The sequence below is a fragment of the Talpa occidentalis genome, unplaced genomic scaffold (assembly GCF_014898055.3).
Source record: "Talpa occidentalis isolate TD23 unplaced genomic scaffold, MPIMG_talOcc4v2.1 talOcc4.4, whole genome shotgun sequence".
In the NCBI taxonomy this organism is placed as follows: domain Eukaryota; kingdom Metazoa; phylum Chordata; class Mammalia; order Eulipotyphla; family Talpidae; genus Talpa; species Talpa occidentalis.
In genome coordinates this window covers 124,238,011-124,265,716 of record NW_023604295.1, presented here as the reverse complement: position 1 = coordinate 124,265,716, position 27,706 = coordinate 124,238,011, and the positions used below count along the sequence as shown (strand labels likewise).

The 27,706-nt window shown below is 40.4% G+C and overlaps 2 protein-coding genes across 4 annotated transcripts in view; one reads left to right on the top strand and one right to left on the bottom strand.

Annotated features, from left to right (window-relative positions):
* ARHGEF26 (Rho guanine nucleotide exchange factor 26) overlaps window positions 1-26,916 on the top strand; it is a 115,597-nt gene extending 88,681 nt beyond the window's left edge. For 2 of the 3 annotated variants that reach the window (XM_037526255.2, XM_037526254.2), the window contains 4 exons: window positions 7,031-7,240; window positions 15,911-15,978; window positions 17,493-17,597; window positions 18,128-21,025. In XM_037526255.2, coding sequence (XP_037382152.1) covers window positions 7,031-7,240; window positions 15,911-15,978; window positions 17,493-17,597; window positions 18,128-18,270 — 526 coding nt within the window. In that variant the 3' untranslated portion in view covers window positions 18,271-21,025. Of the gene's footprint in view, window positions 1-7,030; window positions 7,241-15,910; window positions 15,979-17,492; window positions 17,598-18,127; window positions 21,026-26,795 lie in introns of those variants that run through there. The other variant, XM_054701004.1, reaches the window with a different exon arrangement.
* DHX36 (DEAH-box helicase 36) overlaps window positions 24,487-27,706 on the bottom strand; it is a 39,933-nt gene continuing 36,713 nt past the window's right edge. The window contains exon 25 of the mRNA XM_037526253.2: window positions 24,487-27,619. Coding sequence (XP_037382150.1) covers window positions 27,434-27,619 — 186 coding nt within the window. The 3' untranslated portion in view covers window positions 24,487-27,433. The remainder of the gene's footprint in view (window positions 27,620-27,706) is intronic.

The following is a 27,706-nucleotide window of genomic DNA, read 5'->3' as shown; positions in this document are numbered from 1 at the left end:
TTTCAAAAAGCCTGTGGGAAGGAAGCTACTAAAGAGATAATGTAGGAAACTGTGGTGTTTTGTTTTGGATGATTCTTCTAGCATCTTTTATTTTAAATTCAATTTAACTTTTGTGCATAAGGAAGAATTGGAAGTGCTGATTGGGTTTCCATATGTCAGATTTCTGCTGTAAACGAAAGTTCTAGGACAATACCAAGGTACGGTGTGAGACAGCACATAGTTAGGATGATGAGAAGGCCCTGGCCTTATTCTTCCCCTTCTTTCCTGTCATACTCCAGTGTCCATCTTGGTCAACTAGCTGTTTCCTCTCCTTGCTCATCTTTGTTATACACCTAAGATGTTTGCTAATAAGGATCACAGTTGGAATATTCCTCAGGTCTTTTGTACATTAAAAAGCACACCCTGACCTGCAAGCAGTCCAGATGGGTATGTGTTCCCCAGAAAGACCTGTCCTGTCACTTATCTCTTCCTGACTCTTGCTTGCCCAGAGCTTGGGACCAAGGATTCCAACCTCACTCTTTGAACTAGGAGTGAGGTTGGAATCCAACAATTTTGAATTTTTCATATATTTTCCCAGATGACGAATATTATCTGTTGACTGACCTATTCAGTCCCCACAAATCTGAAATGTTACCTCTTATTATGTGCTGAATCCCCAGATTTTGGGGGGCCTATTTGAGAACCTGTTGTTTGGTTTGGGCGATCCATCTGTCCACCCACGCTACAGTGCCAGTATTTCAATCTTTGTAGGGTTGTATTTTAATATGGCACAAAGCCAGTTCATTCTTTTTTTCACAGTCTGACTATTCTTAAGTATTTGTTTTTCAGGATGTTTTGAATCAGGTTGTCCACTCCATCTCCTAGTTGCTCCCTGAAAAACCTGGTTTGCATTTTCATTTGAGATTATGTTAAGATTCTATACTAATTAAGGGAGAATTGATACCTCTATAATATCAAACTTTCCCATCCATTCAAACTTTCTGAAATATTCTGAAGTATTTGAAGTTTGTCTCTATATAGAAGAAAGTTACATTTAATCCTAAATATTATACAGGTTATTATAAATAATGTGATTTATCCTTTTATTTTCCAGCAGTGTCATTCATAGTCATACATAGGAAGGTCTTTTTATTAACCCAACCATGTTAGTGAACTTTCATTTTGTCATATGTTTTTAGTCAGTCATCATCTGCAAATTATCAGCTTTTTGTAGGGCAAACATTCCTTTGTCCAGAAGTATCTTCATCTGCACCCTTAGGTGTCTACAGATACCTAGGGCGATGGTAGACTTCACCTCTGTGGATTTATTATTATATTTTTCCCTTAAATTGTGAGCTATTTCAAATATATAGGAAACTATCAAACACTAACATATCCATCATCCAGATTTGTCAGATAATGACTCGTTGCCACTTTCATGTCACATCTCTCCTTCATAAACAGAAAGCCCATGAGATGCTGCAAAGTCTCTCTACTCTCAGCCCTTCTTCCTCCTCCTTCCCAGGGTAACTCCTGTACTGAGGGTGATGACTTTCATCCGGTGCTCACTACTGCATATGTATGTGTGTTGTTTGGTATTTCAAAAATGTGTATATGTTGTATGCAGTTGCCAAGTGACCTGATTTAAAAGTCATAAATATGTGCTCATTATGAAATTTCCAATCTTTATAGGAATTTATAAGAAAAAGTTTAAAGGGGCTCCACAATCATCTCTGTGGGAAAGCCTCTGCTGGCCATGAGGTGTATCATTTTCTCCCTTTGCTGATGCATTGCAGACAGTGAAGCCAAACACTGTCTGAGCGTCTCTCCCCCAGGGAGGATTGTAAAAGGTGTGTGTTTACTGCTGTTCTCTGCTGAAATTCTTTACCTTGTTAAAAAGAGAAAAGAATCTCAGCAAAGGATACTAGTTTAAAGCAGGATTTGATGGGGAGACCCATCCTTGTTTACACACAGAGCAAAGGCTTCTATGGATCTGATTGCTGCACCTGATAGGAGCCGTGACACAAAGCGGACAGCCTTGGGGAGCAGCTGGTGAACTTGGAACCCGTAGGAGACAATCGGAGGAAGTCTACATATAAACTCCATGCGGGAAAGATGGTTTTTCCATTTGCCTTTTTCTGAGCAATTTAACTTCCTAATTGCATGATCCAAATTGTTTCAGAGACTATGTAAACCATATGTTTATTAAATGATAGGACAAACATAGGGAAGTCTGATTAGCATCGACTTCCCACAGGAAAGGGGTTTCTTTCCCAATCCAGCGTGCCAGCTTTATGCTTGCTGGTCGGGGTGAGTAAGCAGAGGTGCTTGCGACTCGGGATGTAAGTGGCTACGTCTGCTCTAGATTCTTCTCTCTTCTTTCTGCTCCAGCATTTATTTTAACACAGATCCCCTTCTTTTCAATGTGAGAGAGTAGTTGCTGGCCGACGTTAGGAGAGTGGATTTCATTTGGTATCTAAGAGATTCAGAGAGGGAACTACTCACTAGTACTTTGTTTGTTTGTTTGTTTTTTAATTTATTTATGCATACAAGAACTGGGGTACAGGCCAGAGGTGTGGATGGTGAGAGGATTCACCAGAGACAGAGTGGGGAACAGAACAGGCAGACTGACTGAAATACATTGCTGAGGGGAGCAGCGGACGAGTCAGGAAAGGTATGCTGCGCCATGAGGGTTGCTTCCTGGCTGGCCAGGGGATTGAACTCATGCTGCAGTGGTTGCGGATTTCCTTCGTAGGTTGTGTCTTAACCCCTTGCGCCACCAGGGAGGCCCCTACTTACTAGTACTTTGAACGTTTACTTTATGAGATTGTGTATGTGTGTGTGTGTTTGTGTGTGTGTGTGTGTGAGAGAGAGAGTGAGCACACATATGAATTAACAAGAGCAAAAGTTTTTCAGTTTTTGTTTTATTGGATTTGAAAAGTAGCTAACAAAGAAATAATTCACTTCACTACTGTTAAATGTTAAATTTTATATATTAAATTCATGAAAATAGTAGTGAAGTTGTAAACAGGATTTATTTTAAATAATGAAGAGATTTACAGGTATTAATAAAGTAGTGATAGCAGATGACTGCTACTGAGTCAGCTTTAAAAAGAAAAAGCAGACACGTTTCCTGCATCTGACATTGTATTTAGAAGTTGAAATGGTGGCAATAAATCCCTGTTCAGGCATATTTAATGACATGCAGATGTGTTGGAGAGGACACCTTGCTGGGAACTCACACAACTATGAATGAGGTGGCTGTGGCATATTATCCAAACTGGAATTTAAGAGGCCAACAGACATGAACTGGGCCCAAAACATCACCGCAATTCTTCATGGGCTTGTAAAGCTGTCATCAGTCAAGAAAACAATTAAAAAAAATTCTATTAATTTATTCACTTCATTTGTCTCTAATCACTCCCCAAAGGCAAAGATTCAAATCATTGATGAAATACTTGAGCTGGTATTGTTTGAGACACACCCTGGGGAAATGACAAACTCTGAAAAACAAGAGGGTCAGAGAAGACTGAACTAATTTATTCATATTAGCTTATAAATTATGCATTGCTTCATGCCGTTTGTATGTGCAGCAGTGGTCCTAGTGGGCTCTGCCACCTGGCCCAAGAGTGTGGTAGGCTGTGCTTCAGGTTAGTGTAGCTGCACCCTGTGACATGCCTACACAGACGACATCACAGGAGATGTCTTCTCAGAACCTGTGCCCCCATCGTTAAGCCATGCAAGACTGCTGTCCTTTCCTGTGAACTCCTTCTCTTGAATTCTTTGGTGGTCTACCTGGTCTTAAATTCTATGGGAACAACTGTAAGGTGGCTTTGTAGAACTATGCTGAAAACTTTTGGGAATTTAAGTCACCTTGAGTGATGGCTTTCAAGCATATCCATTTCTTTGTGTTGGATTTGTTTGGCAATACAAAGAACACCTATACAGTGTCACTGTTTAGGGCACTACTTAAATACCCCTGTGCACAGCACTGTGGTACTTGGATTCTTGCAGAACTATTTTTAACTAGAGGTAGGTGTCTGAGTAACAAGTCATCTTTTTTAAGTTGTGAGTTGGATCAAGAGTAGCTAGAAGATGCAGAGAGAGGACAATCAACCAGGAAGCCACCATCTGCCTTGTTTTTTTTCTGTTGTTTTTTATATTGTTTTTGAGGTGTAGCTTTTGTTTTCAGATTTTTGGTTTCTGGTTTTGTTCTGGTTCTATAACCATGTCTGAGATAAGTGGACAGCATGTCAGATTTTTTCTACACTGCCCAACATTGCTTGCTTTGTTTCTTTTTTTTTTTTTAAGATTTATTTATGCATACAAGAGCTGGGGTACAGGCCAGAGATTAGGGGGGTGGGGTGAGAGGAGTCACCAGAGACAGAGTGGGGAACAGAACAGGCAGACTGACTGAAACACACTGCTGTGGGGAGCAGCGGGCGAGGCAAGAGAGGTCTGCATCATTATGTGGGTTTCTCCCCGGCTGACCGGGTATTGAACTCGTGCTGCAGAGGCTACGGATCACTTCATAGTGCGGTACTTCACCCCTTGCGCCACTAGGGGGGTCCTGCTTGCTTTGTTTCTGATAAACATGGACTTTTCAATATATAACCTGATTTGTTTATAAAGTATATTGTTCTGCCTCTTCCTTTTATAACAATCATGTCAGCTTTGAGAAAACTCATTTTGATAGAAGAAATAATTTTGGTATCGTGAGTGTGGAAATGCTGGTCTGTAGGCAGGCTCTGCAGAGATGTGGAACTATCTTGCTATATGAACTTGCAGCTGATATAGGTTACTTTGCTAGGAACTATTATGCTTGATAAGAATGCCACATTTTGTTTTTATAGATAATTGTATGGCTGCTAATCTGAGGAGTAAATCCCCCAAGCTAAATTTTAGGAAAAGATCATAAGGTTTTTTAAAGAGTGTTACATGGGACTGGTTGACAGGCAGATATCCATCACCAAAAGAAAGAAATCTTGAGCAAAGTAGCCTATTCTAAAATTCTAAATACAGCTGATGAGGTGCCAAGTTTTCCTTTTCTCCAGCTCTTCCGAGTTCATATTTGCATTCTTATTAAATAAGGTCATTGTTCAGTACTGTTCTTAGAATATATTAGAATGCATTTCATAGTTTTCCACTTGTTCTCCAATTATTTTTTGAGCTCCTTCAAGTTCAATTACAAGGACATAGATGCAGAGGTAAAGCTGGATCTACCCAGAGCTGAAGTTTGCCAGGGGATCAGCCCTGCCTGCAAGAAGTGATTGTGACTAGGGACTGATTTAATACACACGAGTGAGAGGACATGGAGGGTTTAAGGCAAAAGGGAAAGTCAATGGGTAATAGAAACTGGTGGGGTGAAGAACACAGAGGATTGAGGATTAGAAGGGGTGAGTTGGAGAGACAGCCTGCTGGTCATTGAGCGTTGTTCAGAATTGGGATTACAGAGCGGTTGGTAATAGCAAGGTCTGGGGTATGACCATGGAGAGTTTGCTGAAGGAGGGCACAGGATAAGGTGATTGCAGGAGAGTAAGACAAAGGTGTGAGAGGTCAGGACAATAGAAGGATCGATCTTCTGTGTGGGAATCCAAGAAAGAAGTAGCGTTGGAGAGAGATGGCGAGCCAGCAATGAAATCATGAGCAGGGGAAAGAAGGCTTTAGTGTCTGTGGGTGACTGTGATTATGAGGTAAACTGATAGCATGAGCTTCCAAACTGAGGACATTTTTGGAGGAGGAAGTGATCATCTTCTAAAAGCAGCAAAGAGGGACCTCCCCGGTGGCTCAGCAGTTGAGCGCTGGGTTGCGAAGCTGCCCGCAGCCTCAGCAGCGCCGGTTCAATCCCCGGCTGCTCCCCAACCACCGGAGGAGGGTCCCACATGGCGCGCAGTCCTCTCCTGCCGCCCGCTGCTCCCCTCAGCAGTGTACTTCGGTCCTTCTGCCTGCTCTGCTCCCCGCTCTGGCTCTGGTGAATTCTCTCACCCTCCTGCACTTCTGACTGTACCCAGTGCTTGTATAAATAAATAAATAAATCTTTAAAAAAAAAAAAAAAAAGCAGCCAAGAGAAGCCAGTTGGCAGAGAGCCTTCAGGGGAGGTAGTGTTCTCTAGGGAAAGCTATGTCTCTCTTAAGACCAAAAGGCAGGGGGGGTGGTTCAGGGAAGAGGCTGAGTATTTAGGAGATGTGCTGTATTCCCTAGATGAGTTGCATTTCCATAGGAAACAGTGACAGGGGTTCAGTGGCCAGCTGAGGAAGTCAGGGTAGGGGTCAATTAGACCGGTTCAGTGCTGTGAGAGTCCAAGTGATGCAGGACTGGGGTCTTGGATGAGCAGTGATAGGGGACAGTGTGCCTGTTCAAGCACTACCATGTGGCATGTTAGCATACTTGTTAGCAAGTTCCAGGATAATGTAAAATGAAACCTAATGGGTTAAATCATTGTTTTCAATATTGTTTTTATATCTTAGATACAATTTAGTCTATCACTGGAAAATAGTAATAAATAGGCTTAATTTGGTGAGGGTGGCTGTTGATTCTTTTTTGTAAAGATTTATTTATTCATGCATGCAAGAGCTGGGGTGCAGGCCAGAGATGCACGGGTGGGGTGAGAAGATGCACCAGAGACAGACTGGGGAACAGAACAGGCAGACTAACTGAAAAGCACTACTGAGGGGAGCAGTGGGTGAGACAGGAGAGGTCTGGTGCATCATGTGGGCAGCTCCCTGGCTGGGGATCGAACTCATGCTGCAGTGGCTGCGGATAGCTTCATAGTGCTGCGTCTTAACCCCTTGCGCCATCAGGGAGGCCCTGATTCTTAATCATATAATTTAAATTACAACTCACATATTCTTCTTCCTTTTTTTTTTTTTACTTGAAGTTCTATTGTTTTACATCTTTGTTAGTGTTTTGTCCCATTTATATTTTAAAGTAAATCATTTTGTCCGGGTCCACCCTTCCTCCCCCTCCTGCCACCCTCCCCAAGATGTGACTTAAACACGAACAGTGTCAGTGTATCCACTGATTGACATCTTCCTTTCCTTTTTCCTTATAGTGAAGAAAGTTACAACGTCAATGATTATTCCTTAAGAGATCAGCTATTGGTGGAATCTTGTGACAATGAAGAACTCACTTCTTCTCCAGGGAAGAACAGCTCCACGATGCTTTACTCCAGGCAGAGCTCTGCCAACCACCTCTTCATTCTGACGGTCCTGAGTAACCATGCCAACGACAAAGTGGAGATGCTGCTTGGGGCTGAGACGCAGTGAGTATGTGTGGGAGCTTCGGTGCATCTGTTACTGTCCTCCCTGTCTAGTGCCTGGGTCTGCAGACTTCCTAAAATGGGAGACAGTAGCTATTGTGCTTTTTCTTCTTGGATTCCTATCAGGCACCAGCCTTGGGTGCTTTATTATTATTATTTTAAGATTTATTTTTATTTATATAAGAACTGGGGTATAGATCAGAGGCATGGGAGAGTGAAAGAATTCACCAGAGACAGAGCGGGGAGCAGAACAGGCAGACAACCCGAAGACACTGTTGAGGGGAGCAGCGGGCAAGGCAGGAGAGGTCTGCTACACCATGTGGGTTTCTACCTGACCAGCGGGAATTGAACTGGCGCTGCAGAGGCTGTGGACGGCTTCACACCACGGTGCTTAACCCGCTGCGCCATAGGGGAGGCCCAGCCTTGGGTGCTTTATACAATGCTAGTCTTTTCACTGAGAACCTTTCAGTGACTCAAGAGGTGAATGTTGTTATTTTCCATCTCTGAATTCTGATAATGGTGGCATGCTTTTATGTTTAGAAAGGGGTTTAAAAATCATTTTATTTCAGGGGGCCTCCCTGGTGGCGCAAGGGGTAAGTCTCAGCACTATCAAGCTATCACCAACCACAGCAACATGAGTTCAATACCCGGCCAGGGACCTGACCCATGTGGTGCAGCAGACCTCTCCTGTCTCACCCACTGCTCCCCTCAGCAGTGTGTTTCAGTGGATCCTCCCGTCCTGCTTCCCACTCTGTCTCTGGTGAATCCTCTCACCCCACACATCTCTGGCCTATACCCCAGTTGTTATATGCATAAATAAATGAAAATAAATCTTTAAAAAATCATTTTATTTCAGTCACTATTAAAATATGAGCCCTAGAAATAAAAACCCAACAGACAATTTTAGTCTCAAATGCAGGTTTACTTAGATGAAAGAACTGAGGTCATTTTGTAATCAGTAGCCTTCAACCAAATAGCAAAAGGTGCTTTCTGATGAAAGAAATGCCCAGTTGAGGGAAATGTGTGCATGCCTCCCCTGTCTCATCCAGAGTTTATGCAGAGGATGAACTGTCAAACTGTTTCCAGTTTCACAACTTATTGCACAGTCCATCATCATAATGGATAAAAGGATGGGGGCTTAATTTTCAAGCCCACCCCTATGATTTGATCCATTTTCAGATTGCTGAGCAATTGTACCTGATCCTTGAACATCGCAGGGTTTGGTGGCTCTACCCTGGCTCAATCAAAAATCTATAAATAATTTCTGGCCCTCCGTATTCCTGGTTCCATGTCCACCAATTCAGTCAGCCACTATCAAATGCAGGACCCGTTGTTAGAATGAAGTGGATGTAAAAGTGGCCAGCACAGTTCAAACCTAGTGTTCAAAGATAATTTGGAAACTTCCTGTAGGAACAGTCTTCATGGGCAGATGCTATGTTGGGCCAGAGGGTAGAGCAATAGAGCAAAGAAGTCCCCAAGTTCTCTGTCTTCTTGGGGTCCTAGAGCCAACCCAAGTCTGTCACCAAGGTTCTCTGAGAGCTAGGTCCACATTTTAGTAATATTTTACGTGTTCACTGGATCACTAGAGAGACATCAGAAAAATGTTAAAACTATGAAATAGCCACATTAAATGATTAAATTATCATTTCATATTTTTTGGCACTAGAGGTAGCTTTTCAAAGGGCAGAGGAAACTAATAAGCTTAGGTTGATGTAAGCTATTTGAGATTCGAGACAGCCCACAACAGAGTGTTCCAACAGAGGAGTGAATAAGTGAAGGCGCTTCAAAATATGTGTTTGTTTACTAAACAAAGAAATGTTTTTTGCTCTGCAGTTCTTCTGTTGAAACTGCTGGGATATCCTGACACATTCCAAGACTGCCTTGCTCTCCTGAGGAGGGGGCTTTGGGTGGGTCTGGTGCAGGCTGTTTTATGTCCAAAACCAGGGCTTGCAAAGCTATTTCTTCTACTCTAAAGGTGATTAAACCTCTTGCTCAGTGAAGTCTGGCCTAGCCTCCCTCTGGCTGCCTCTCTTAAAAGGAGAATTGAACATGTCCAAACTTTGGATTTTATGACTTTAGGGATGAAAAAGATGAAACACTTTAGAGATTAGTGCTCGTCCAGAAGTTCTAGAAAATTCTCAGAAACTAGAGGTTTTAATTTCATCATTTTTAATGAGTAATAGTGAAAGTGGCATTGATTTGGCTTGTGTTTTCTGATTTTGTGTTCCAGTGGATATTTGTTCTTTATTTAGGCCTTGTCAGTATATTACCAGATCTTTTCCTGACCGTCTCATTCGTAATTTATATAATCTCCACCGCTTGTTTCTGAGATGAATCCAAGGGAGTGGGAAGTCCATTGACATGTCCAGTTCTTTGGACACCAAGGTTAGATGCTTTTCTGGGACAGTCTGCAGCAGATGTTCCATTTTCTTGCCTTTTGATCTTGCCATAGACTGAATGGATGCCATTTCCGCAGTCAGAAATGTTCTCAGAATATCTAGTTATGTCATCCATAAACCCATGGTATGACTCATATTTGTAGTTCTTTAATTAAGAGAACATTCCAGAGCGGGCAGAGGGGCAGATGTCTCCTTGGGTACAGGAGGAGTGAGTGACTCCCTCATTCCTTTGCCTCCCACCAACTCAATTACAGTTGAAAATTAAATAAACGAGCAAATACTTTTAAGCTCATAGGGCATTAGTGTGGAAAGACAATTTATGATGGCCAAGATGCACGTTTCTTAAAAATAAAAATGTTGGCTATTTACAAGTCACATTGTTCAAATTGTTCGATGCCATATTTGGAAATCTGCAGGTCAGCTCTGGGCTACCCGGTTTTGAGCAATCACTATGTGAATTGTTTGCTTCTGTGATTTGCAGAATGTTCATGTGAGTATATGTGGGTTTTTTGTTAGGCTTCTTTCTCTTATTTTGTATATGGTTACTATGATTCACTCGTAACCTCACTGAGAAAACCAGGTTTTTACCACGCCTCGTCTTGAGTAATTGTGGATCTTCAGACCGATCACACATATCCTTTGGCTACTTAATCTTTTGTTGAAAAGAATAGGGTTCATGCCAGATATTTTTACCTTCTTTGAAAAACTGATATAAAAATCTAAAACCTGCAGTGGGAGGTGTGCAGTTTGGCACAAGGTGTGCAGCTTGGCTCACTCTCTTGTGAGACAGTGAAACCATGGAAGTGACTTTTACCTAAAGAATGCAGAAACGCTCCCTAAAGGAAAAAGGGTAAACACTTAGCATCTGGGATGTGCCAGGCACGGAGCCAATAACAAAAGTAAAGGAGGCACCAGTGGGTGTTTCTCAAGAAGGATGGAACTTCAGAATTGAAGGAGCTCACCAGGTTTCCCCCTGGTGTTATTACTAACCCCCACCCTCAGCTCTGGCTTTGTCTTTCTCCCACTTTGTGCATATGAAGTTACAACAAATATTTTGGGGATTGACTGGCAATCAATATAATCAGCCTTTCTAGAGCTAAGACTTTTCTGTACTTCTGTGTAGGGGAAATACTGCTTCTCTGACAGTGTCCTTTTTGTGCTATTGGAGCAAGTTTTCTCTCAATTCCGTTTGTTTTCAACATTTGCTCTTAAGGATGTGGTTAAACTTTTTAAAGATGTATATCTAAGTTATGTATATGTGCGACATCTGCCCCCTTAACACTTCAGTCACTGTATTGTTAACAAGACAGTAGTCTGTGAGAAATACAAAAACTTGCCCTTTTTAAAGGACAAAGGAAGAATGCTTTACCACCGCCATTTCTTTTCACTCCGGGCCTTTCAAGAGAATGTGGGAGCTGGAGAGACCCTTTTGTCTGCCTTATTAAAATGAAGCACAGACAGCTGAGGCTGGCACAGAGCAGAGGCTGTGACAATGGTGGCCCTGGTTTCCTGCCTTCACAGTGGAATTTGGGTAGCTTTTGAGTCCAGTGTCTGCAGTGATAAGCTTATCCTCAGGACACGGTCAGTAGTGGACCCAAACTTTCTTTACCTATCATATTTCGCTATAGGGTATATTCACCTTCAGTTGTAATAAAAGATTTCACTATTACAAAGAACTAAATGCCTAATTGAATGTGATTGGTCCTATCAGCCATTCAGATGACCCATTCCCGGGCCTCCAGATAAAGGGGCATTGTTTGTAGGGAGTTTTTTGCTCTCTTCCTGCTTCTGTTAATGATTTGATTAAAAACAGGAAATAAATGGGATGGAATAAAATTGTAAATAGTATGTCTGACATATGCTCATCCTTTGAGAAAAGTGCCCCTAAAGAGGTGTCAGTTTATATGGGGAAAAAATGTACTTATTACTGTTTTCAGTACTTACTGGAATTTTTTTCCTCCTCTTGAATCTGAAGTCCATGTTCAATAATGTTTTATGTTCATACAGTACCCAGCAAAGTGCTTGATTTTTCATACTCCTCATTACCAACCTCAACAAAACAGGAGGTCAGGTAATGCCCTGGAAATTTATCACTGAGGAAACAGAATATTGACGTGAGTTTAGCTCCAGGATTCTGGACTACACTCGAGACCTCATGAGTTGCTTGATCTATTAAGAAATAATTGAGTTAACTACATAATATGCTACAAAATGTAAATTTTAGAGCTCTTTTATTGGGCCATGGGAATTCTTTTGCTTTGGTCAGATTTGTTTAATTAGGTAAGTTGAGCTGGTGTTCAGCTTTAGAAGACTTTTGCTCACTGCACACAGGATGACTTTTGTGCCCGGTTGGTTTTCTTTCATGGTTCAGTTTATTGAGCTTATCCTGTTGAACTGAATGTGAGGGAATGAACAAAAATGACTGTCTTCATACCCCTGGTCCTTATCAAGGGTTTGAGGGTTTTTTCCAAAGGCTAGTGTATAGGAATTTCAAAAGAAAACAGGTAAATGTATAGGCTCAGAGGAGAAACACAAAAGCTATCTGGTCAGAAAAGGGATAAAAGAACCTGAGGTCTCTTCATGTCTATTGAAAAGTCAGACAGACCCCTAGGGATGAAGTTCTTGGTGAAAACTCCATTCCATTCAGTCTCCTCCGTAATCTTGTATCTTCTTTCAAAGTCTGCTTCCCATTTTCCTAGTAGGTATTTCGATCTAGCAGGTGCCTGATACTGCTCAGGGAGTCTGCCTTTGTTGTATCTCTGGCCTCTTTGCGATTAAATTTAAACCTACTGTTCTTCATTATATGAGTTAGCAAGGGCTGCATAGCTAATTCCTGAGTTAGGGAAACATTGCTGTGTCCTTCCATGCCATCCAGAGAGAATTTGCAGGTGATAAAAGGACTGAATGGACAGATATTTATGTTAAAAGAGGCTTTTCAGCTCAGTCTTACTTCTTCTTGGGTTCCATGCACTGTTCTGTCACAGCACAACGCATGCTGGATTTTGTGGTTTTGTTGTCTTTTTCTGCTACTCTATCGCACTGAGAACTGTGAAGAGCAAGTGATCCGTTTTCATTCACTTTGCAACCTCATCCTAGCAAAGGGCCATGCAGAGGAAGGACAGAGTGGACAGGCGAGTCTTGGGAACTGATATTCCTGAGGTTGACATGAGTGTGGTGTTACTTACTCTATTGCTGTTTGAACAAAGGGAGAAATCTTTCAACTGGGCATGAGATGGATTGTGAATTCATCTTGATTATTTCATAGTGTTCCTGGACAAAACAACTGTCTGCACATGAGTCATGGATTTTATATCTAAATCTAATAAAAGGTTTGTCTCTGCTCTGATTTTTCTTGTTCTTAGAATTCCTTCATGCATCGAGTAAGTCTCCTCTTTGCTTTAGAGACGAGTGCTTTCTGCTTCTTACTAGGAGTGAGCTCCTTGGCAGGGCTCTTGGAAGCCCTCAGGGGAAGTCGTGTGGTTTTGACAGCATCTAAGAGGGGGTGGGACTGACTCAATTGAAGCCATTTCAAGAAGCGGCTCCTTTCAGAGAGGGCAACAAGGAGTGTGTTGTTCTGTCCTCTGGAGTCCCTGTGAGGGGCCTCCGTGTCTAAGGGATGTCATTAGCATCCCGGCAGCATGCCACTGGAGTGAAAGGTTTCATCTGCACTTCTGGAAACTGGCTGGGGGCTGAGGCTGCTGCTGAAAGTGCCCACTCCATGCCAGAGATGGGCTGTGCCTGGGATCGCATCAGAAGGATTGCACGCAGCAGGAAGGGCTGTGTAGAGACCTGTGGTAAGCCAAGGAAAAGTCAAACTTGCCTGGGTATGAGGCCAGACTCAAATGGACCATTGCAGATTTCTCTGGTGAACAACTCTCCCATATCAAGATGCTATTTCACTTTCAGTTGCCTTTGTGCTTTGGAAATTCCAGTTGAGCCTGAGTGAAAAAAATAGATATTACCCAACAGAGAGACGCTGTCAAAGATTTTAAATGTTTGCTTGGGATTGTTTTAAAGGAAGTTGTAATTTATGTGTCCTTTGTAAGACCAGGCTAAATCCCTCTGTCCTGTATTAGGGTGAGATAAAGCTTTTAAAATCAAAACCATGTCGTAAGTTTCTATATAAATTGTACATGTCACTACTTGACATACCAGCTCCACCAGGGCCCAACCTCATTCATTCTTTTAACTGAGTCTGTCTTTCAGCATCCTATAGCTCCTACCCTTCCTAATTCCCACAGCATTTCGTAAACACTTCAGATCCCATACTGCCTGTTTTTTTTTTTTGTTTTTGTGGGACCCTCGCCGGTGGCTGGGGATTGAACTGGCGCTGCCTGGTTTTGATTTTGACTCCATACCTAACCATTTTACTGGGAACTGGTGTATAATGCATGAAACTTCAGCTTTGTCCTCAAAAGGAATGGAAATAATAATGAAATAATGTTAGATTAGATGGTACTCAGAAAATACTAGCAAGTTCCATACCGGTTATGAATATTGATTAGAATAAGATTGGATTCCTGCCCACCCAAAGCGGATGACCTAAGAGAAACAGAAGTCAGTCAATGGTTGGGGGTCAGTGAACAGTAAGTGATGATGACTCACTGGTTGAGCATGTTTACGGAGACCCTGAGATAGGCACCGGGCAGTGCTCTGCAGAAATGCAGAGAATTGAACAGGTACGGTGCTATGTTCAACGAGGCTTCCAGCAGTGTGAGGAGCCTTGGGAAGGCTGCGTGGGAATGGGATTATCAGACTGAATGTGGATGAGAGTGAGGTTCACACACTGCAGGAGACCTCCTGGGGAATTTGGGCAGTGTGTTGAATGTGTTGAACAGAAGCAGTTGGATGCAAAAGTGGACAGGCCATTGGAGTCCATGTTCCTGAAGGACAAGACAGTCAAAACTTGTCCATGGTGATGCAAATTAGAGAAGCTCTACCTTTGCAGGTAGGGGTTGGTGGGAAAGGGAGGGAGGAAAGGAACCTCTTGGCACAGCTGTATCCTGATCTGGCGGCAAGTGTAGACACAGTGTGTGTATATATATCTATATATACATATACACACACACACACACACACATAAGTAAACCCTCACAGAACTGTGTGTACTCAAGATTAAAGCAGCTTTTATTTTATGTATGTGCTTCAATTAAAAAAGTTCCAGTAATGAAATTGAATGGGCATGGCTGGGTACAGGGCAGCTCATATTTGAACATGAGAAGGACAAGTAGGGAAGGTGAAACAGCAGGAAGGTTTCCCTTTATGTAGGTAGCGCACGCTGCTTGGATGGAAGGACACGCATTGGGAAGTTAACAAACGTGGCAGTGAGAAGTAGCTGTAGGTTCAGGCCATTATGGAGGAAAAAGCCTTTTATTTTAAGCAGTGTGCCTTGAGGTGTTGCTTCTGAAAATGGTCAAAATTGACTGGTTTGAATTGTTTTACCTGGGGACTCCTGTCCATTCTTCTCATCCTTAAAATGGGCTTTTGAGAGGATTACATGAAATCGTAGTTCTCAGTCAGGTGTTTGTATCTGACACGTAGCATGGGTTTAACAAATACTTCATAAGAGACTTTAAACAACACTGTGTGTGTGGGTTATTTAGTTAATTGCAATCCTAATACTTTACAATCAAAAACTGGGGGTTTTATTTATTATGGAGGAGTGCTTACTTATCTGGAACTTTTAGTCCTTTCGTTAAATAATTATTTTATTATTTGTAACTACAGCTTAATATTGCTTGAAAATATTGGGTTTCTTTTTCCTTAAAATATTTTTTGATGGTTCTCATGAAACCATTTTATGCATTTGAAAACAGTTTTAAAAAAGGTCAAACAAAGAATTTCTCCCTCACTAAGTTTCATATTTGGCAATAATGGTTGTATAAGGAGCAAAAAAACTTAAAATGTCAAGTTTCTCATTTTTTCTGAAATGGTTTGCATGTTGATTGTGTGTACTAAATATCCTTATGTGATTTTGATGGATTAGTGTGATCAGCTCTTTATTAAATGTTAAACGGTCATGTGAGAAATTCTATTTAATTAGTACCTTGCCAAATTCATTCAGAATCTTTTGACAATAACTAGTTTTAAGCCTGTTTTAGATTTCCCAGATTATTGTGTTTAAATAACTCTCGTCCTTGTTTTGAAGGCCAGTCCCTTAACTCTCTGGAGAATATCTGTTTTCTGGGAATGGCTGTGTTTTCTAGAACACACTTCATTCTGTGTCTAAACACCTTGAATATCTCAACTGGATGCGCTTCTCCTCTGTATTTAGGAGCGAGCGTGCCCGCTGGATCACCGCCCTGGGACACAGCAGTGGGAAGCAGCCGCCAGAGCGAACCTGTAAGTATCAGGCGGGACAGCCCACTCTATGCACATGGAGGGACTCTGCCCCCTGCTGGACATTGGGTATTAATGGTTTACCACCCACAATACCCCCTTTCTAAGTTTCCTCTGTGGTTTCCTTCCTGCTGCTCTACATCTGAACTAAGAGATCCCTGTTTTGGAAGTCAAGGGGTCTGAATTCACATCTAGGGTGCAGTTTTTCTTTGTCGTATAAATGTGGCAAATTCTTGCATTATTACAAATGACAGGGGGTTATTAGGAAAGTTCAATTAAGTGATGAACACAGAAAGCACTGCTTGTGAATGGGCAAAAGTTTCATCTTTAAGCCTTATACTGACAACCTGGATCTAAGTGGAAATGTTTAGCCTTTAAGTGAATTTTTAGCCTTTAGAAAGATTACTTCTCACCTTTTTTTATTAAAGTGATATTAGGCAATGTATTTCACTCTACTTGAAAACTAAGAATTGGCAGTAAAGGGTAGTGTTATGGTATTAGTGCTTCAATGTCGATGTTACGATTCTCTGAGTGATTCTGCTTGGAAGGACCAATGCAAAGATCAGGGCAGCAAAAATGGTTACCCTGGAGCACTCAAGAGTCTTAAGTTTAAGCTTAGAGTCATCAAAGTTATAATGATTGGCTTGAAATTTCTCCACAATCAAGTTTTATTTTAAGAATCAAGTCTTGCGCCTCCCCGGTGGCGCCGCAGGTTGAGCGCAGCTCTGTGAAGCTGTCCGCAGCCTCTGCAGTGCGGGTTCGATTCCCTGCCGGCCAGGGAGATTCCCACATGGCGCAGCAAACCTCTCCTCTCTTTCCTGCTGCTCCCCTCAGCAGTGTATTTTGGTCCTTCTGCCTGTTCTGCTCCCTGCTCTTTCTCTGGTGAATCTTGTCACCTTCCTGCGCCTCTGGCCTGTACCCCAGCTTTTGTATAAATAAATCTTCAAAAAAAAAAAAATCAAGTCTTCTAAGGAAAATCATGTCAGTCAGTACCAACTCACCAAAATTGACTGTTTTTGTTACGAGTCAGCATTGGGAGGACCTTCTAAAATGTATTCTGAACTTTTGGTTAAAAATTTTATTTCTAAATTTGGGCAGATTTCATGTGCAGCTACTGGTGGGCTGGGAAGCACCTTGCCTGAGAGGGTAGGTCAGGTGTTGTATCATCAGTTCATGGCCCAGGCCCATTATCTATTCTTTCCTGCTTCAGTTTCCCCCAAACAATGGCTATTTCCTCTTCCACTTTGTGATATGACTACTGGTTCTTACCAGTGCTCATTGAGGGAATTCATGCATCATAAAAGGCCTGTCTTGATTCCGAGCTTGCCTAAAATTCTTAGCCAAGTAAGAGAGTGCCTGGGAAAGACTTTCTGCTGCTTTTTAGAAGTTTACCTTCAGTGCTACTCTGATTATTCGCCTTGAATTGCACAAAAAGCCTGAGTGTGTGTACATGGCTAATTTGTATGTTTTACTTTTCCTCTGCTAAGGGAAGCTCAATGTGTCACTTTCCTCCACAGCATTGACCCAGGTAGAAATCATTAGATCTTTTACTGCCAAGCAGCCAGACGAACTCTCCCTGCAGGTAGCAGATGTGGTCCTCATCTATCAACGTGTCAGCGACGGTGAGTGGTGTGTTCTTAGGAGGAACTTGTGGTCCATTGTGATAGAACCCGGGACTGTCGTTTTGTACTTAATGTTAGTATTCTGTATCCCTTCAATTTTACTGTTTTTGAATAGGGATATAGTCACAGGGTTTGCTGTTCAAAAGGAACCAACCAAAGCTTTTCCTTTTTCCCCCCATCCTTTAGTGACCTAGTTCTCACCCCCAGAAGTTCATCCATCCTTACTTTAAAAGAAGAAATCATTTCACCTGCTGCTTGTGTCCAAGCATCCCCTTCTGTAGCCCAGCCCAAGCTCCATACTCTCTCAGCCTACTCTCTTTCGATCCTCTGATCAAGTTCTGCCCCCTTAGTTGAATTACTCCCCCATGAAGCTTTTCCCTCTATTCCACTTTCTTCCTCACCTTTCATCATCCATGATGCACAAACTGGCAGGTTGCCCACTCTCAAATGTACTCACATCCTCCTGGAAGCCGTCACGCAGTCAAATTTGTCCCAATATTTGCTGCTTCATGAAGACTCGTTTTTTGCAGGCTGGTATGAAGGGGAGCGACTACGAGATGGAGAAAGGGGCTGGTTTCCTATGGAATGTGCCAAGGAAATAACATGTCAAGCTACAATTGATAAGAATGTGGAGAGAATGGGACGTTTGCTAGGACTGGAGACTAACGTGTAGCCTTTCTGATGGCCTCTTATTACTGCGAGATTTGCACTACGTCATGGTGGACTGGTTGGTTCTGGGCTGGTTTTGTCTTATTTTTAACACAGCCGATTTATTTACAGGAATGAAAACACTTGCCTTAAGCTTGCCAGGTGGTTATGCTCTCTCAGGAGAACTACTACTAGATTCAGTTCACAAAACTCAGTTTGTAAACAATGATCCACTTACAAACCTTTTCAGGTTCACAGAATAGCGAAGCCATTCACTTCAGAGATCAGACTACGATTATGCTCTTGGTGCCGCCATGTTCTGGCATAAACAGTGATGATGTCTGTGACTTGGTTTTCTCCGTCTTTACTTAACCAAGAGCTTTGCTGTCTCTTACATCTTCTTTCTATGGTTCTCCCAGTATTAGCAAGGGTTCATGTCCTGAAGGAATACCCAGTTTTGTAAATATTTTTCCTGCCTCTTAAAATTTAGATCTGATTCTAATGCTCTGTTGTTTTTGAAAGGAACTGGTAGAATTCAGAAGGTGAGCTGGTCAGTTTTTCTAAGCCTCTTCCCAGGAAAGGGATATTGACACTTGAATATTTACCACTTCCATCCTCGTTAGAAGGAAATTAAAGAGACTTACAGGTTTTGTTTTAAATACCTCTCACTCAATATTGGTCTTACAGCCTAATAAAAACTAAGCTAGTCAGCTACTTTAAGTGACATGGTTCACATATTTGAAAATATCCTAAATATAGGCATACTTTTTTTTATATTCCCAAATGAACTGATAGACTGACGTGAGGCTGCTCTGCCTTCAATGATGAAAGGTTTTGACTCTTCCTACTCCCATTTCCAAATAAGAAATTGGCTGCAAAACCCTTTAAAACTCTGAAAGATAAAATTAGTGCCTAGCAGTTATTAAAGAAGCTAATATGGTACCTAATTGAAACAACATTTTGACCTACGTGGAAACTCTTTGATTTGCACGAAAGCCTTGCTTGCTGGATTTGGAGCCTCTTTCATACTTAGTCTCTATTGACCATCATTTTGATAGTACATTTCATGAAGAGGAAAGGAGGCCTTGGAATCGAGAGGGAGGAAGTGATTGTACTGGCAGCTATGTTTCCTCGACACTCCATTCTCTTCCAAAAAGGGATTAAACCTAGCAAAGGCTATATTAGTCAAGGACTCGGATCTATGAGACATTCCCAGCTACTGTGACCCCAAATCGTGAGCAAAGCTACAGAAATCTAGTGCAGGAGGTGAGTGTGCTTGGCTCAAGGCCCTGCGCCCTGCCACCGAAGCACTGAGCCGCCACACAGCACCTGCACCTGCCAGCCCCTGCGTTGCTCTCTTGTACCTATGCGTACATTTCCAGTGTAGCAGACACAGCAGGCCCTGAGTCATTCTGTCTGAAGTAATAGCAGTGGAGCGGAGCAAGAGAAGTTTCAACCTCTTTAATGTCATGGATTTTTTAGTGGAGAGGCTAACAATGTTGTGATCTAATCTAATGCCATGTTTTCATTAAGGAAAGGGAAATGTGTTGCTAGAAAAGGGAAAATTTGGTATTATTTTTACTAATACTCAGTTGAAGCTAAAAAGCAACTATACAAATTCTTTAAATTCATCTGAGTAGAGATGTTAAACAGTTTTGGAAATAGGTGCATCATATAAAACCAAAACTTTATTTAGCACACAGGTTAGTACTATTTTTAAATAGTGTTTTACAGCAGGTGTTTAACACTCACAATGTTTAATTTCATCCATGTATTGTTTTTATATGACACAGGATTGTTTTCAAACCTAGTGGGGTTTCCATTAAGTTTCTCTGAATTGTACAATGACTCTATTCATTGACCTGTGACCTGTGGAAAAATATTCATTTTTGTCCCTATGAATTGAGACTGATTGTACACTTTTGGTGAAATATGTGAATTTATAAAGATTTTGTATAGACTTGTTCTCTCGTGCTGGTGTGATTAATTTACTGTACAAGGTATTCACTTAAGTTTATAGCTCAAGTTTTGGCCAAAAGGTATCTTTAAGTCAGATCTGATTTTCAAACTTCTTTGCCAGCTCTGGACTGTGAGTGGACTCCTAATCCTGTGTTCTTCTCATGGATGGCCATAAAAATAAAGCCAGCCTCAGTCATTAAGGCTCCTGATATGTTGTACATAAATGTCTTTTTAGATACCTGGTTGGTATTTCCTCACTGAAAATGTCTTTTGTTTGTACACTGCAGTGCTTGGGGTTACCGAAGCCATAACCCATAGCCTGTCATCTTCCAGATTAGGGGACCAGCCAGACTATGCCCTATTGCAGTCTGGTTTGCTCCTGTTGTTCTGAACTAATGACTGGTTTGTCAAAGAAGTCATATGCATTTTTGATTGAAAAACAGAGGAAAAAAAAAAAGAAAAAAAAAGTCATGAGTTTTCCAATAACCCAATATTAAGAACGCTGTTTTCACTACCAAGTTCTCTTAATTTTCACTGCCCTCTTTTCCTTAACCTACAAATCATCTCAAACAGCTTGGTATTGGGGTATCTACAGCTAAGACTGAAGGATTCTAATCTTTCATTTCGCATAACTTGCCCTAAAAGGCTGGAGCACATTTAAGAGTTGAGCCATGCTATTTCTTCTCAGTTTTCACAGAACTGCATCATTGAATTAGTTTATCTTAAAAAGGTCAGTTCCCGGGCCTCCCTGGTGGCGCAGCAGTTGAGCACTGGGCTGCGAAGCTGCCCACAGCCTCTGTGCCTGTTCGATCCCCGGCCACCAGGCGAGGGTCCCACATGGCGTGCAGACCTCTCCTGCTGCCCGCTGCTCCCCTCAGCAGTGTACTTCATCTTGTCTGCCTGTTCTGCTCTCCACTCTGGCTCTGGTGAATTCTCTCACCCTCCCGCGCTTCTGACTATACCCAGTGCTTGTATAAATAAATATATCTTTAAAAAAAAAAAAAAAAAAAGTTCAGTTCCCTAATTGCCACTTGGACCCTGGAGCACATCCCTTCTGTATTAGTTTTCTTTCACTATCTAACACAGCATCATAAACTTAGTGACTTAAAATAGTACCCATTTGTTTTCTCAGTTCTGTAGTCAGAGGTCCAGGATGAGTTGGCTGGGTTCTCTGCTTTGAGCCTCACAACACTGAAAGCCTTTCTCAGCTGGAGCATCTTTTGGAGCATCTTTTGGTTATTCTTTCATATCTATTATTGGCAAAGTTCAATTCCTTGTGGTTGTAGGACTGAGGTCCTTGTTTCCTTGTTCGCTGCCAGAGGGGTATTGCTCACAGCTTTTCCTACCTATTTATATATTCTCCTCCATGTGGCTCCTTCCATCCTCTAGGCAGTTGTGACATGCTGAATCCTTCTCATGCTTGAAATCTATTTTACACTATCAAGTGAGAACTGCTTTTAAAGAGCTCATATAATTAATTGTATTATGCCCCCAGGATGGTATCCCTTATGTATTAACTCAGAATCAGTGGATTTGGGATCTTAATTAGATCTTCAAAATTCCTTTGCCACACAATTTAATATAATCACAATGTGACACCAGTTGATGGGGTGGAAGTGCATAATGAGATCATGGGATCATGGCAGAATTTTGCCTGCAACACTCTCAAATGCTAGATAGTTCACTAGCATCCCTGCAGTTAAACCACAGCCTTGTGATAGAAAATAAAATTGATAAACCTTTAGGCTATACTAAGGGGAAAAAAAAATTAAAAAATCAGAAAGAGAAGTTACAATGGATGACCAGAAATATAAAGGCTCATAAGAGATTCTCTGAACATTTATGTGCCATTAAATTGGGCAACCTAGAAAAATGAAGAAACTATACAACCATTGAAACACCACATGGGGGAGATCCTGTACTAAAGTCAGATAAAGTAGATTTCAGAGAAAGGAAAATTACCAGAAACAGAAAGGAAAACTATATAATAATAAAAAGGTCTATGAAGAGGACAACATAAGCCTAATGTGTATGTACCAAATAATGAATCTTCAAAATACATTGATCAAAAGCTAACAAAAAGAAAAAAAAAAAAAAAAGTCATGAAATAATGTTAAAAGTTATAAAGCAGAATGCCCTCCAGGAATGGAATCTAAATGACATTTATAGAACATGCTGTCCAGTAACAGATTATATGCTATTTTTATGTAAATAATGGAACATTCCCAAATCATATTTTGGGTCACGAAATAAACTGATAAACTTAAAAGGACCAAAATTATACAAAGTATGTTTTCCAGCCAGCACAAGAGTATCAACTAGAAATTAACACCTCAAGACATTAGAAATAAAGAACAAAGTAAACTCAAAGCAGGAGGAAATAAGGGTAAGTATAAAGATCAGTAAAAATAAAATCAAATAGCTGATTCATTGTAAAGATGCACACAGCTGACATCTCCTAGCAAGACTGATAAAAAATATTATTCATGTCAATAACGTGAGAGGAAATACTATGGATTCTACAGATACTAAAAAGACACAGGATACTGAAAACAACTTGGCACACAGGTATTTAACAGCTTAGATGAAACAGTTCATGAAAAACCACTACCAAAACTCTTAACTAGTCTTATATAACTGCCAAATAAATTGAATTTGTACTTTAAAATTTATGAAAATCTCCACGTGCAAATATTTTCACTGGGAAATCCTTCCAAACATTTAAAGAATTAAAATCAATTCTGCAGGGCCTCCCCTGGTGGCGCAGCAGTCGAGCGCTGGGCTGCGAGGTTGCCCATAGGCTCTGCAGCACCGGTTCATTCCTGGTCCCACAAAAAAAAAAAAAAAATCAATTCCGCAGTCTCTTTGAGAAATTACAAGAAAAGGTCAACACACTTCCCAACTCATTTTATGACGCTAGCATTACTCCACAAAAAGAAAACTATGTACAGGCTTGTATCCGTATAAACAGGCAAAAATCTTCAATGGATTATTATCAAATTAATCTAACTATATATATATATTTTAAGATTTATTTATTTATTTATTTATTTATACAAGCACTGGGTACAGTCAGAAGCGCGGGAGGGTGAGAGAATTCACCAGAGCCAGAGCGGGGAGCACAGCAGGCAGAAGGACCGAAGTACACTGCTGAGGGGAGCAGCGGGCGGCAGGAGAGGTCTGTGCTGCCATGTGGGACCCTCACCCGGTGGCGGGGCGGGAATCGAACCGGCGCTGCAGAGGCTGCGGGCAGCTTCGCAGCCCAGCGCTCAACCGCTGCGCCACCGGAAAGACCCCAAACAATATATTTTTTAAAATCACACTAACTGGGTTATTACAAATAATGCAAGTCTGGCTTAATACTTGAAAATCAAAGAAGTTGAAGAAAAAGCCACATGGTTCTATCAATTGATGCAGACTATTTGGAAAAGTCAAAATACTTGGAAAAATTCAAACTAAGACTAGAAGTCATCTTTGATATTTTGCTGATCTTCAGTTGTAGGAAAACCATGGGTTTTTGTCATTAAAACACGAACCAATAAAAACTAGAAAAAAATAGTCACAATGTAAAAGAAATTCCCTACTTCAGCAAGACTTGCAGGATTCTAACATCCACGATAAAGGTTGGTTCTGCTATGCTTCCACATCAGCTGTCTTCCTTAGCTCGTGTTTTTAACCGAGAAATGTCCAATGCCTTCTTCATCTCATGGTGAATATACAAACTGGTGCCATCACAAACACATAAAAGCGGTGCTATTCTTGTCTGGCACTTAATAAGTGACTTTAACTACAGTGCACCAGCCAACTTAAACAGTGGCACATTCTGACCATTTCCTATGTCAAAGAATTTAACTTCCTGCATCTCTATATAAGTCCAGAAGACAGTAAACAATAGAAATAGATATTAAACCCACAATTAGATATGACTGCACATACACTAAAGGCTAAAATTAAAAGAACAAGTAACTAAAAATACCAAGTACTAAGGAAGATTTGAAATACCTGGAATCTTCATAAATAGACAGAGGCAATGTAAAATAACATACCCACCTTGTTAATCAGTTTGGCAATTTCTTATAAACACACCACATGACACAGCAGTCCTAACCATGAGAAATGAAAACAGAGACATCCATCACAACTTTATAATTGGGGGGGAAAAACCCTCAAAACTTCAGCAAATGGTGAATGACTACACTGATACAACCAAAAATAGAATGCACAGCAAAATAAAAAACTGATACATGCAAAAACATGAGTATCTCAAAAGCATTACATTAAATGAAAGAAGTTGGACACAAAAGGCTACATACGATTTCATTTATTTGAAATACTAGAAAAGGCAACACTAGGGACACAAAGCAGATTAGTGGTTGCCAGTGGGTAGAAGAAGGGCCAGGGGATTGAATGCAAATGGGAATAAGGGAAATTTTTAGGAGATAGGAATGTGAAGAATGTGGAGGTAGGAATTACATGACTTTATACATCTGACAAAATTCACTTAATTATACACTTAAATTGGCTAATTTTATTATATATAAAATAACTTAAAGCTTAAAAAAATACGGATATACCAAAACATAAGTAATAACATGCTTCTATGTTCAATTTCCAAAAATTCTACGAGATGTATTGTTTTAATATTAGAACAAAAATGCTACTTAACAATTAGCGTATTGTAAATATATGATTATACCACATGATCACAATTATTTAAAAATAAATATACATAAACTCAATGTAAAAAAGAAGGTAATCTTTGGGTATGTGGGTACTAAAATAAATTTCAAAGCTTTTATATAAATTTTAAATGTTCAGGGGGCAATTTTTCTTTTTTTTTAAAGTACTGTAAGAATGGAAAACCACTTACACTGAATGGTATAATAAAGCTTTTGCCCAAGTTCATGAATTAGGGCTCACTTCTCAAAGATGCTTTTAAGGATTATTCAGTGGTTTGTTTTTTCCCATAAGTTTCTGTTTCAGAATTAATTGTTCAAGAATTATCCTCTGCATCACTCAGGCAAGAGAGGCAAACAGGTTTTCCTTCTTAATTTAATATCTTTTCTTTAAAACCAGCAAATAACAGTTCTTAGACCTGAAACATATTTTCCACTCAGTAACACTTTTTTATAAACAAAAGAATAGAACAGCAGCAGTTTTGAATAGAATTTCATCCTGACCAGCTGAAGACATAAATTAGGGGTGATAGTAACTGCTACAATTTCTGAATATCTTATCTATTAAACAATTTTTGGGAATAATTTCCCCCTCTATAGGGTTTGCAAATATAGAACCAATGAACTAGTAACTTGCACTTACAGATTCTTTGAATGCTTTCCTTCAAGACCATTTTGGCCAATTGACTGAATTTAAATGGCCAAGTAAAAGCCAAAAAAGAAGAGATCAAGCAGAAACACTCTTAGAGAGCAAAGAGGACCCAATGGTCACCCTGACTTCAGGGACAAAATTAACAATGACAATATGTGATATGACTCAAAGGAAGAATTCAGTGAGAGACGTCACTTTTGGGAGATGAGTCAAGAAAACAGACTCGGACACAGACTGCAGTCCAAACCTTGGAAGGCATTGATAGATGACTGATAATCCCATAAATGGGAGCAGTACCTGTTAACTGATGGTCACAGCTTTATCAAGAAATTCCAGCCATTGTATGATCCTCTTCCTTTGTATTTGTTTGAAGGCACAATAAAATATTTTTTAGGTTGCAGCAAGATGTTCTTTCTGTTTTGCTTTTATTTTACAATATGTCCAGTACTACCCCTTTATATCTTTCATGAAACTGTTAGATCACAGAATAAATGGTAGAAATACTGGCTCAAGCAATGATGGATAGTGTTTCAGTTGTTTTCTTCCAAGTTATACAAAATATTCTACTAAAAGTGGCTAAAATAATTGATTTTTTTTTTTTTTTTTACTATCAAGGTAAGTCGTTATGTAGCTCACTCTAGAATTGGACAATTCAGCAGTTCACTAACATGACCAACTACTGGTGATTTCCAACTTTGTACTGACTCAACCTCAGCATTCACTGGAATCCTAACATGGCTGCGGCAGTTCTCAGTACCAGATTCAGCAAAGACAAAAGAAAACAAAATGTCCTCTATTTGTGAAGATGCCCCCTTGCATATCTCATCAATTGCCACTGGCTAGGACAGATTCACATTCTCATACCTCATCAGGTACTTCAAGGGGAGTAAGACCATGTCAGGCTTAGAACAATCCCCAAGTGATTGTTGTGGGGAAGTGTGTTCAACATACCCAGGAACAGGCTGCACGGAAAGGGACCACTTGAATAAGCAATAAGAGAGGGGCAAATTGGCTGTTGAAAAATGACAATAGCATTTGTCATAATCTGATAGGGCTAAAAAATAAAGCACGTCACACTAGCTTTCATTGGCTGAGAGTAAAATAGCACTGACTAGAAAACAGTATAATAATGGATTGTTATTAAAAAAATTTCAGTGAAAAATAACTAAGATTTAGTTAGTACACTCTACCTGTCAAGTACTAGTCTATGTGCTTTACATGTTCACATCTTTAATCCTCACAACTGTTTCCTATATTTTACAGATAAAGAAAGTAAAAGAAGCCAAGTAACTTGCCCAAGACATCTAAATAAGGAACAGAGCTTAATTTAGGTGATCACTGTCAATTGCTACATTATGCTACATAGGGTGATGCAAAAGGAGTATAAATATATTCTAAAAAGATAAAAAAAAAAAATCAAATAAACCAAGGGATAAGTGGAAATATAGAAACCAAGCCAAAAGTTAGCTGAGATTAACACACTGCATATTTTATTAGATACTGGGTTTTATTTACTTCTGATAGAAATTTCATTAAAAAAATGAAAAAAAAGTTCAAATTTGGTTTTGACACTGCTTTTTGGCTAACCAATCTATTTTTACTGGTTTTATAGCTAATCAGTCATTGTGGGCAGGAAAACTTTTGTAACAAAACAAAGCAATTTCTCAAGTGGTACAACACATCAAAGTATATGATCAGAGAACATATTTCTTTTTCTGATATATTTATAATAGCTACAGATAACATTGTTAAGTCATGCACATTAAGTTTTCACTACCTACTGAAGGTTTCTACCTTGCATATGAAAATTACTCATGTTCCAGGGTTGGGCATCCAGCCAAAAATTAAACTGATGAAAAGTGGCTGTTAAACTGTCTTTTCAGATCAGCACAGAAAAGTTGTCAGCTGTAATATCCATCCTGGAATCGTGGCGGTAAGTTCCTGGAAGTTGCTTTTTCCTGTGTTTTGATCAAGTCTGTAATAGCAGAGAGTACTGCACAGTCTCTGGATTTAGTGTCCTTCCAGTCTACAGGATGGGGACATTCAATCTTCTCTTGCAGAAGGGTATCTAGTTCTTTTCTTAATTCCTAACATTGGAAAAATTACACACGTTCAAAAATGCTGATGTACTGTCAACATAATAAGTAGAAGTGACTCTAGATGGTAAAGGAAAT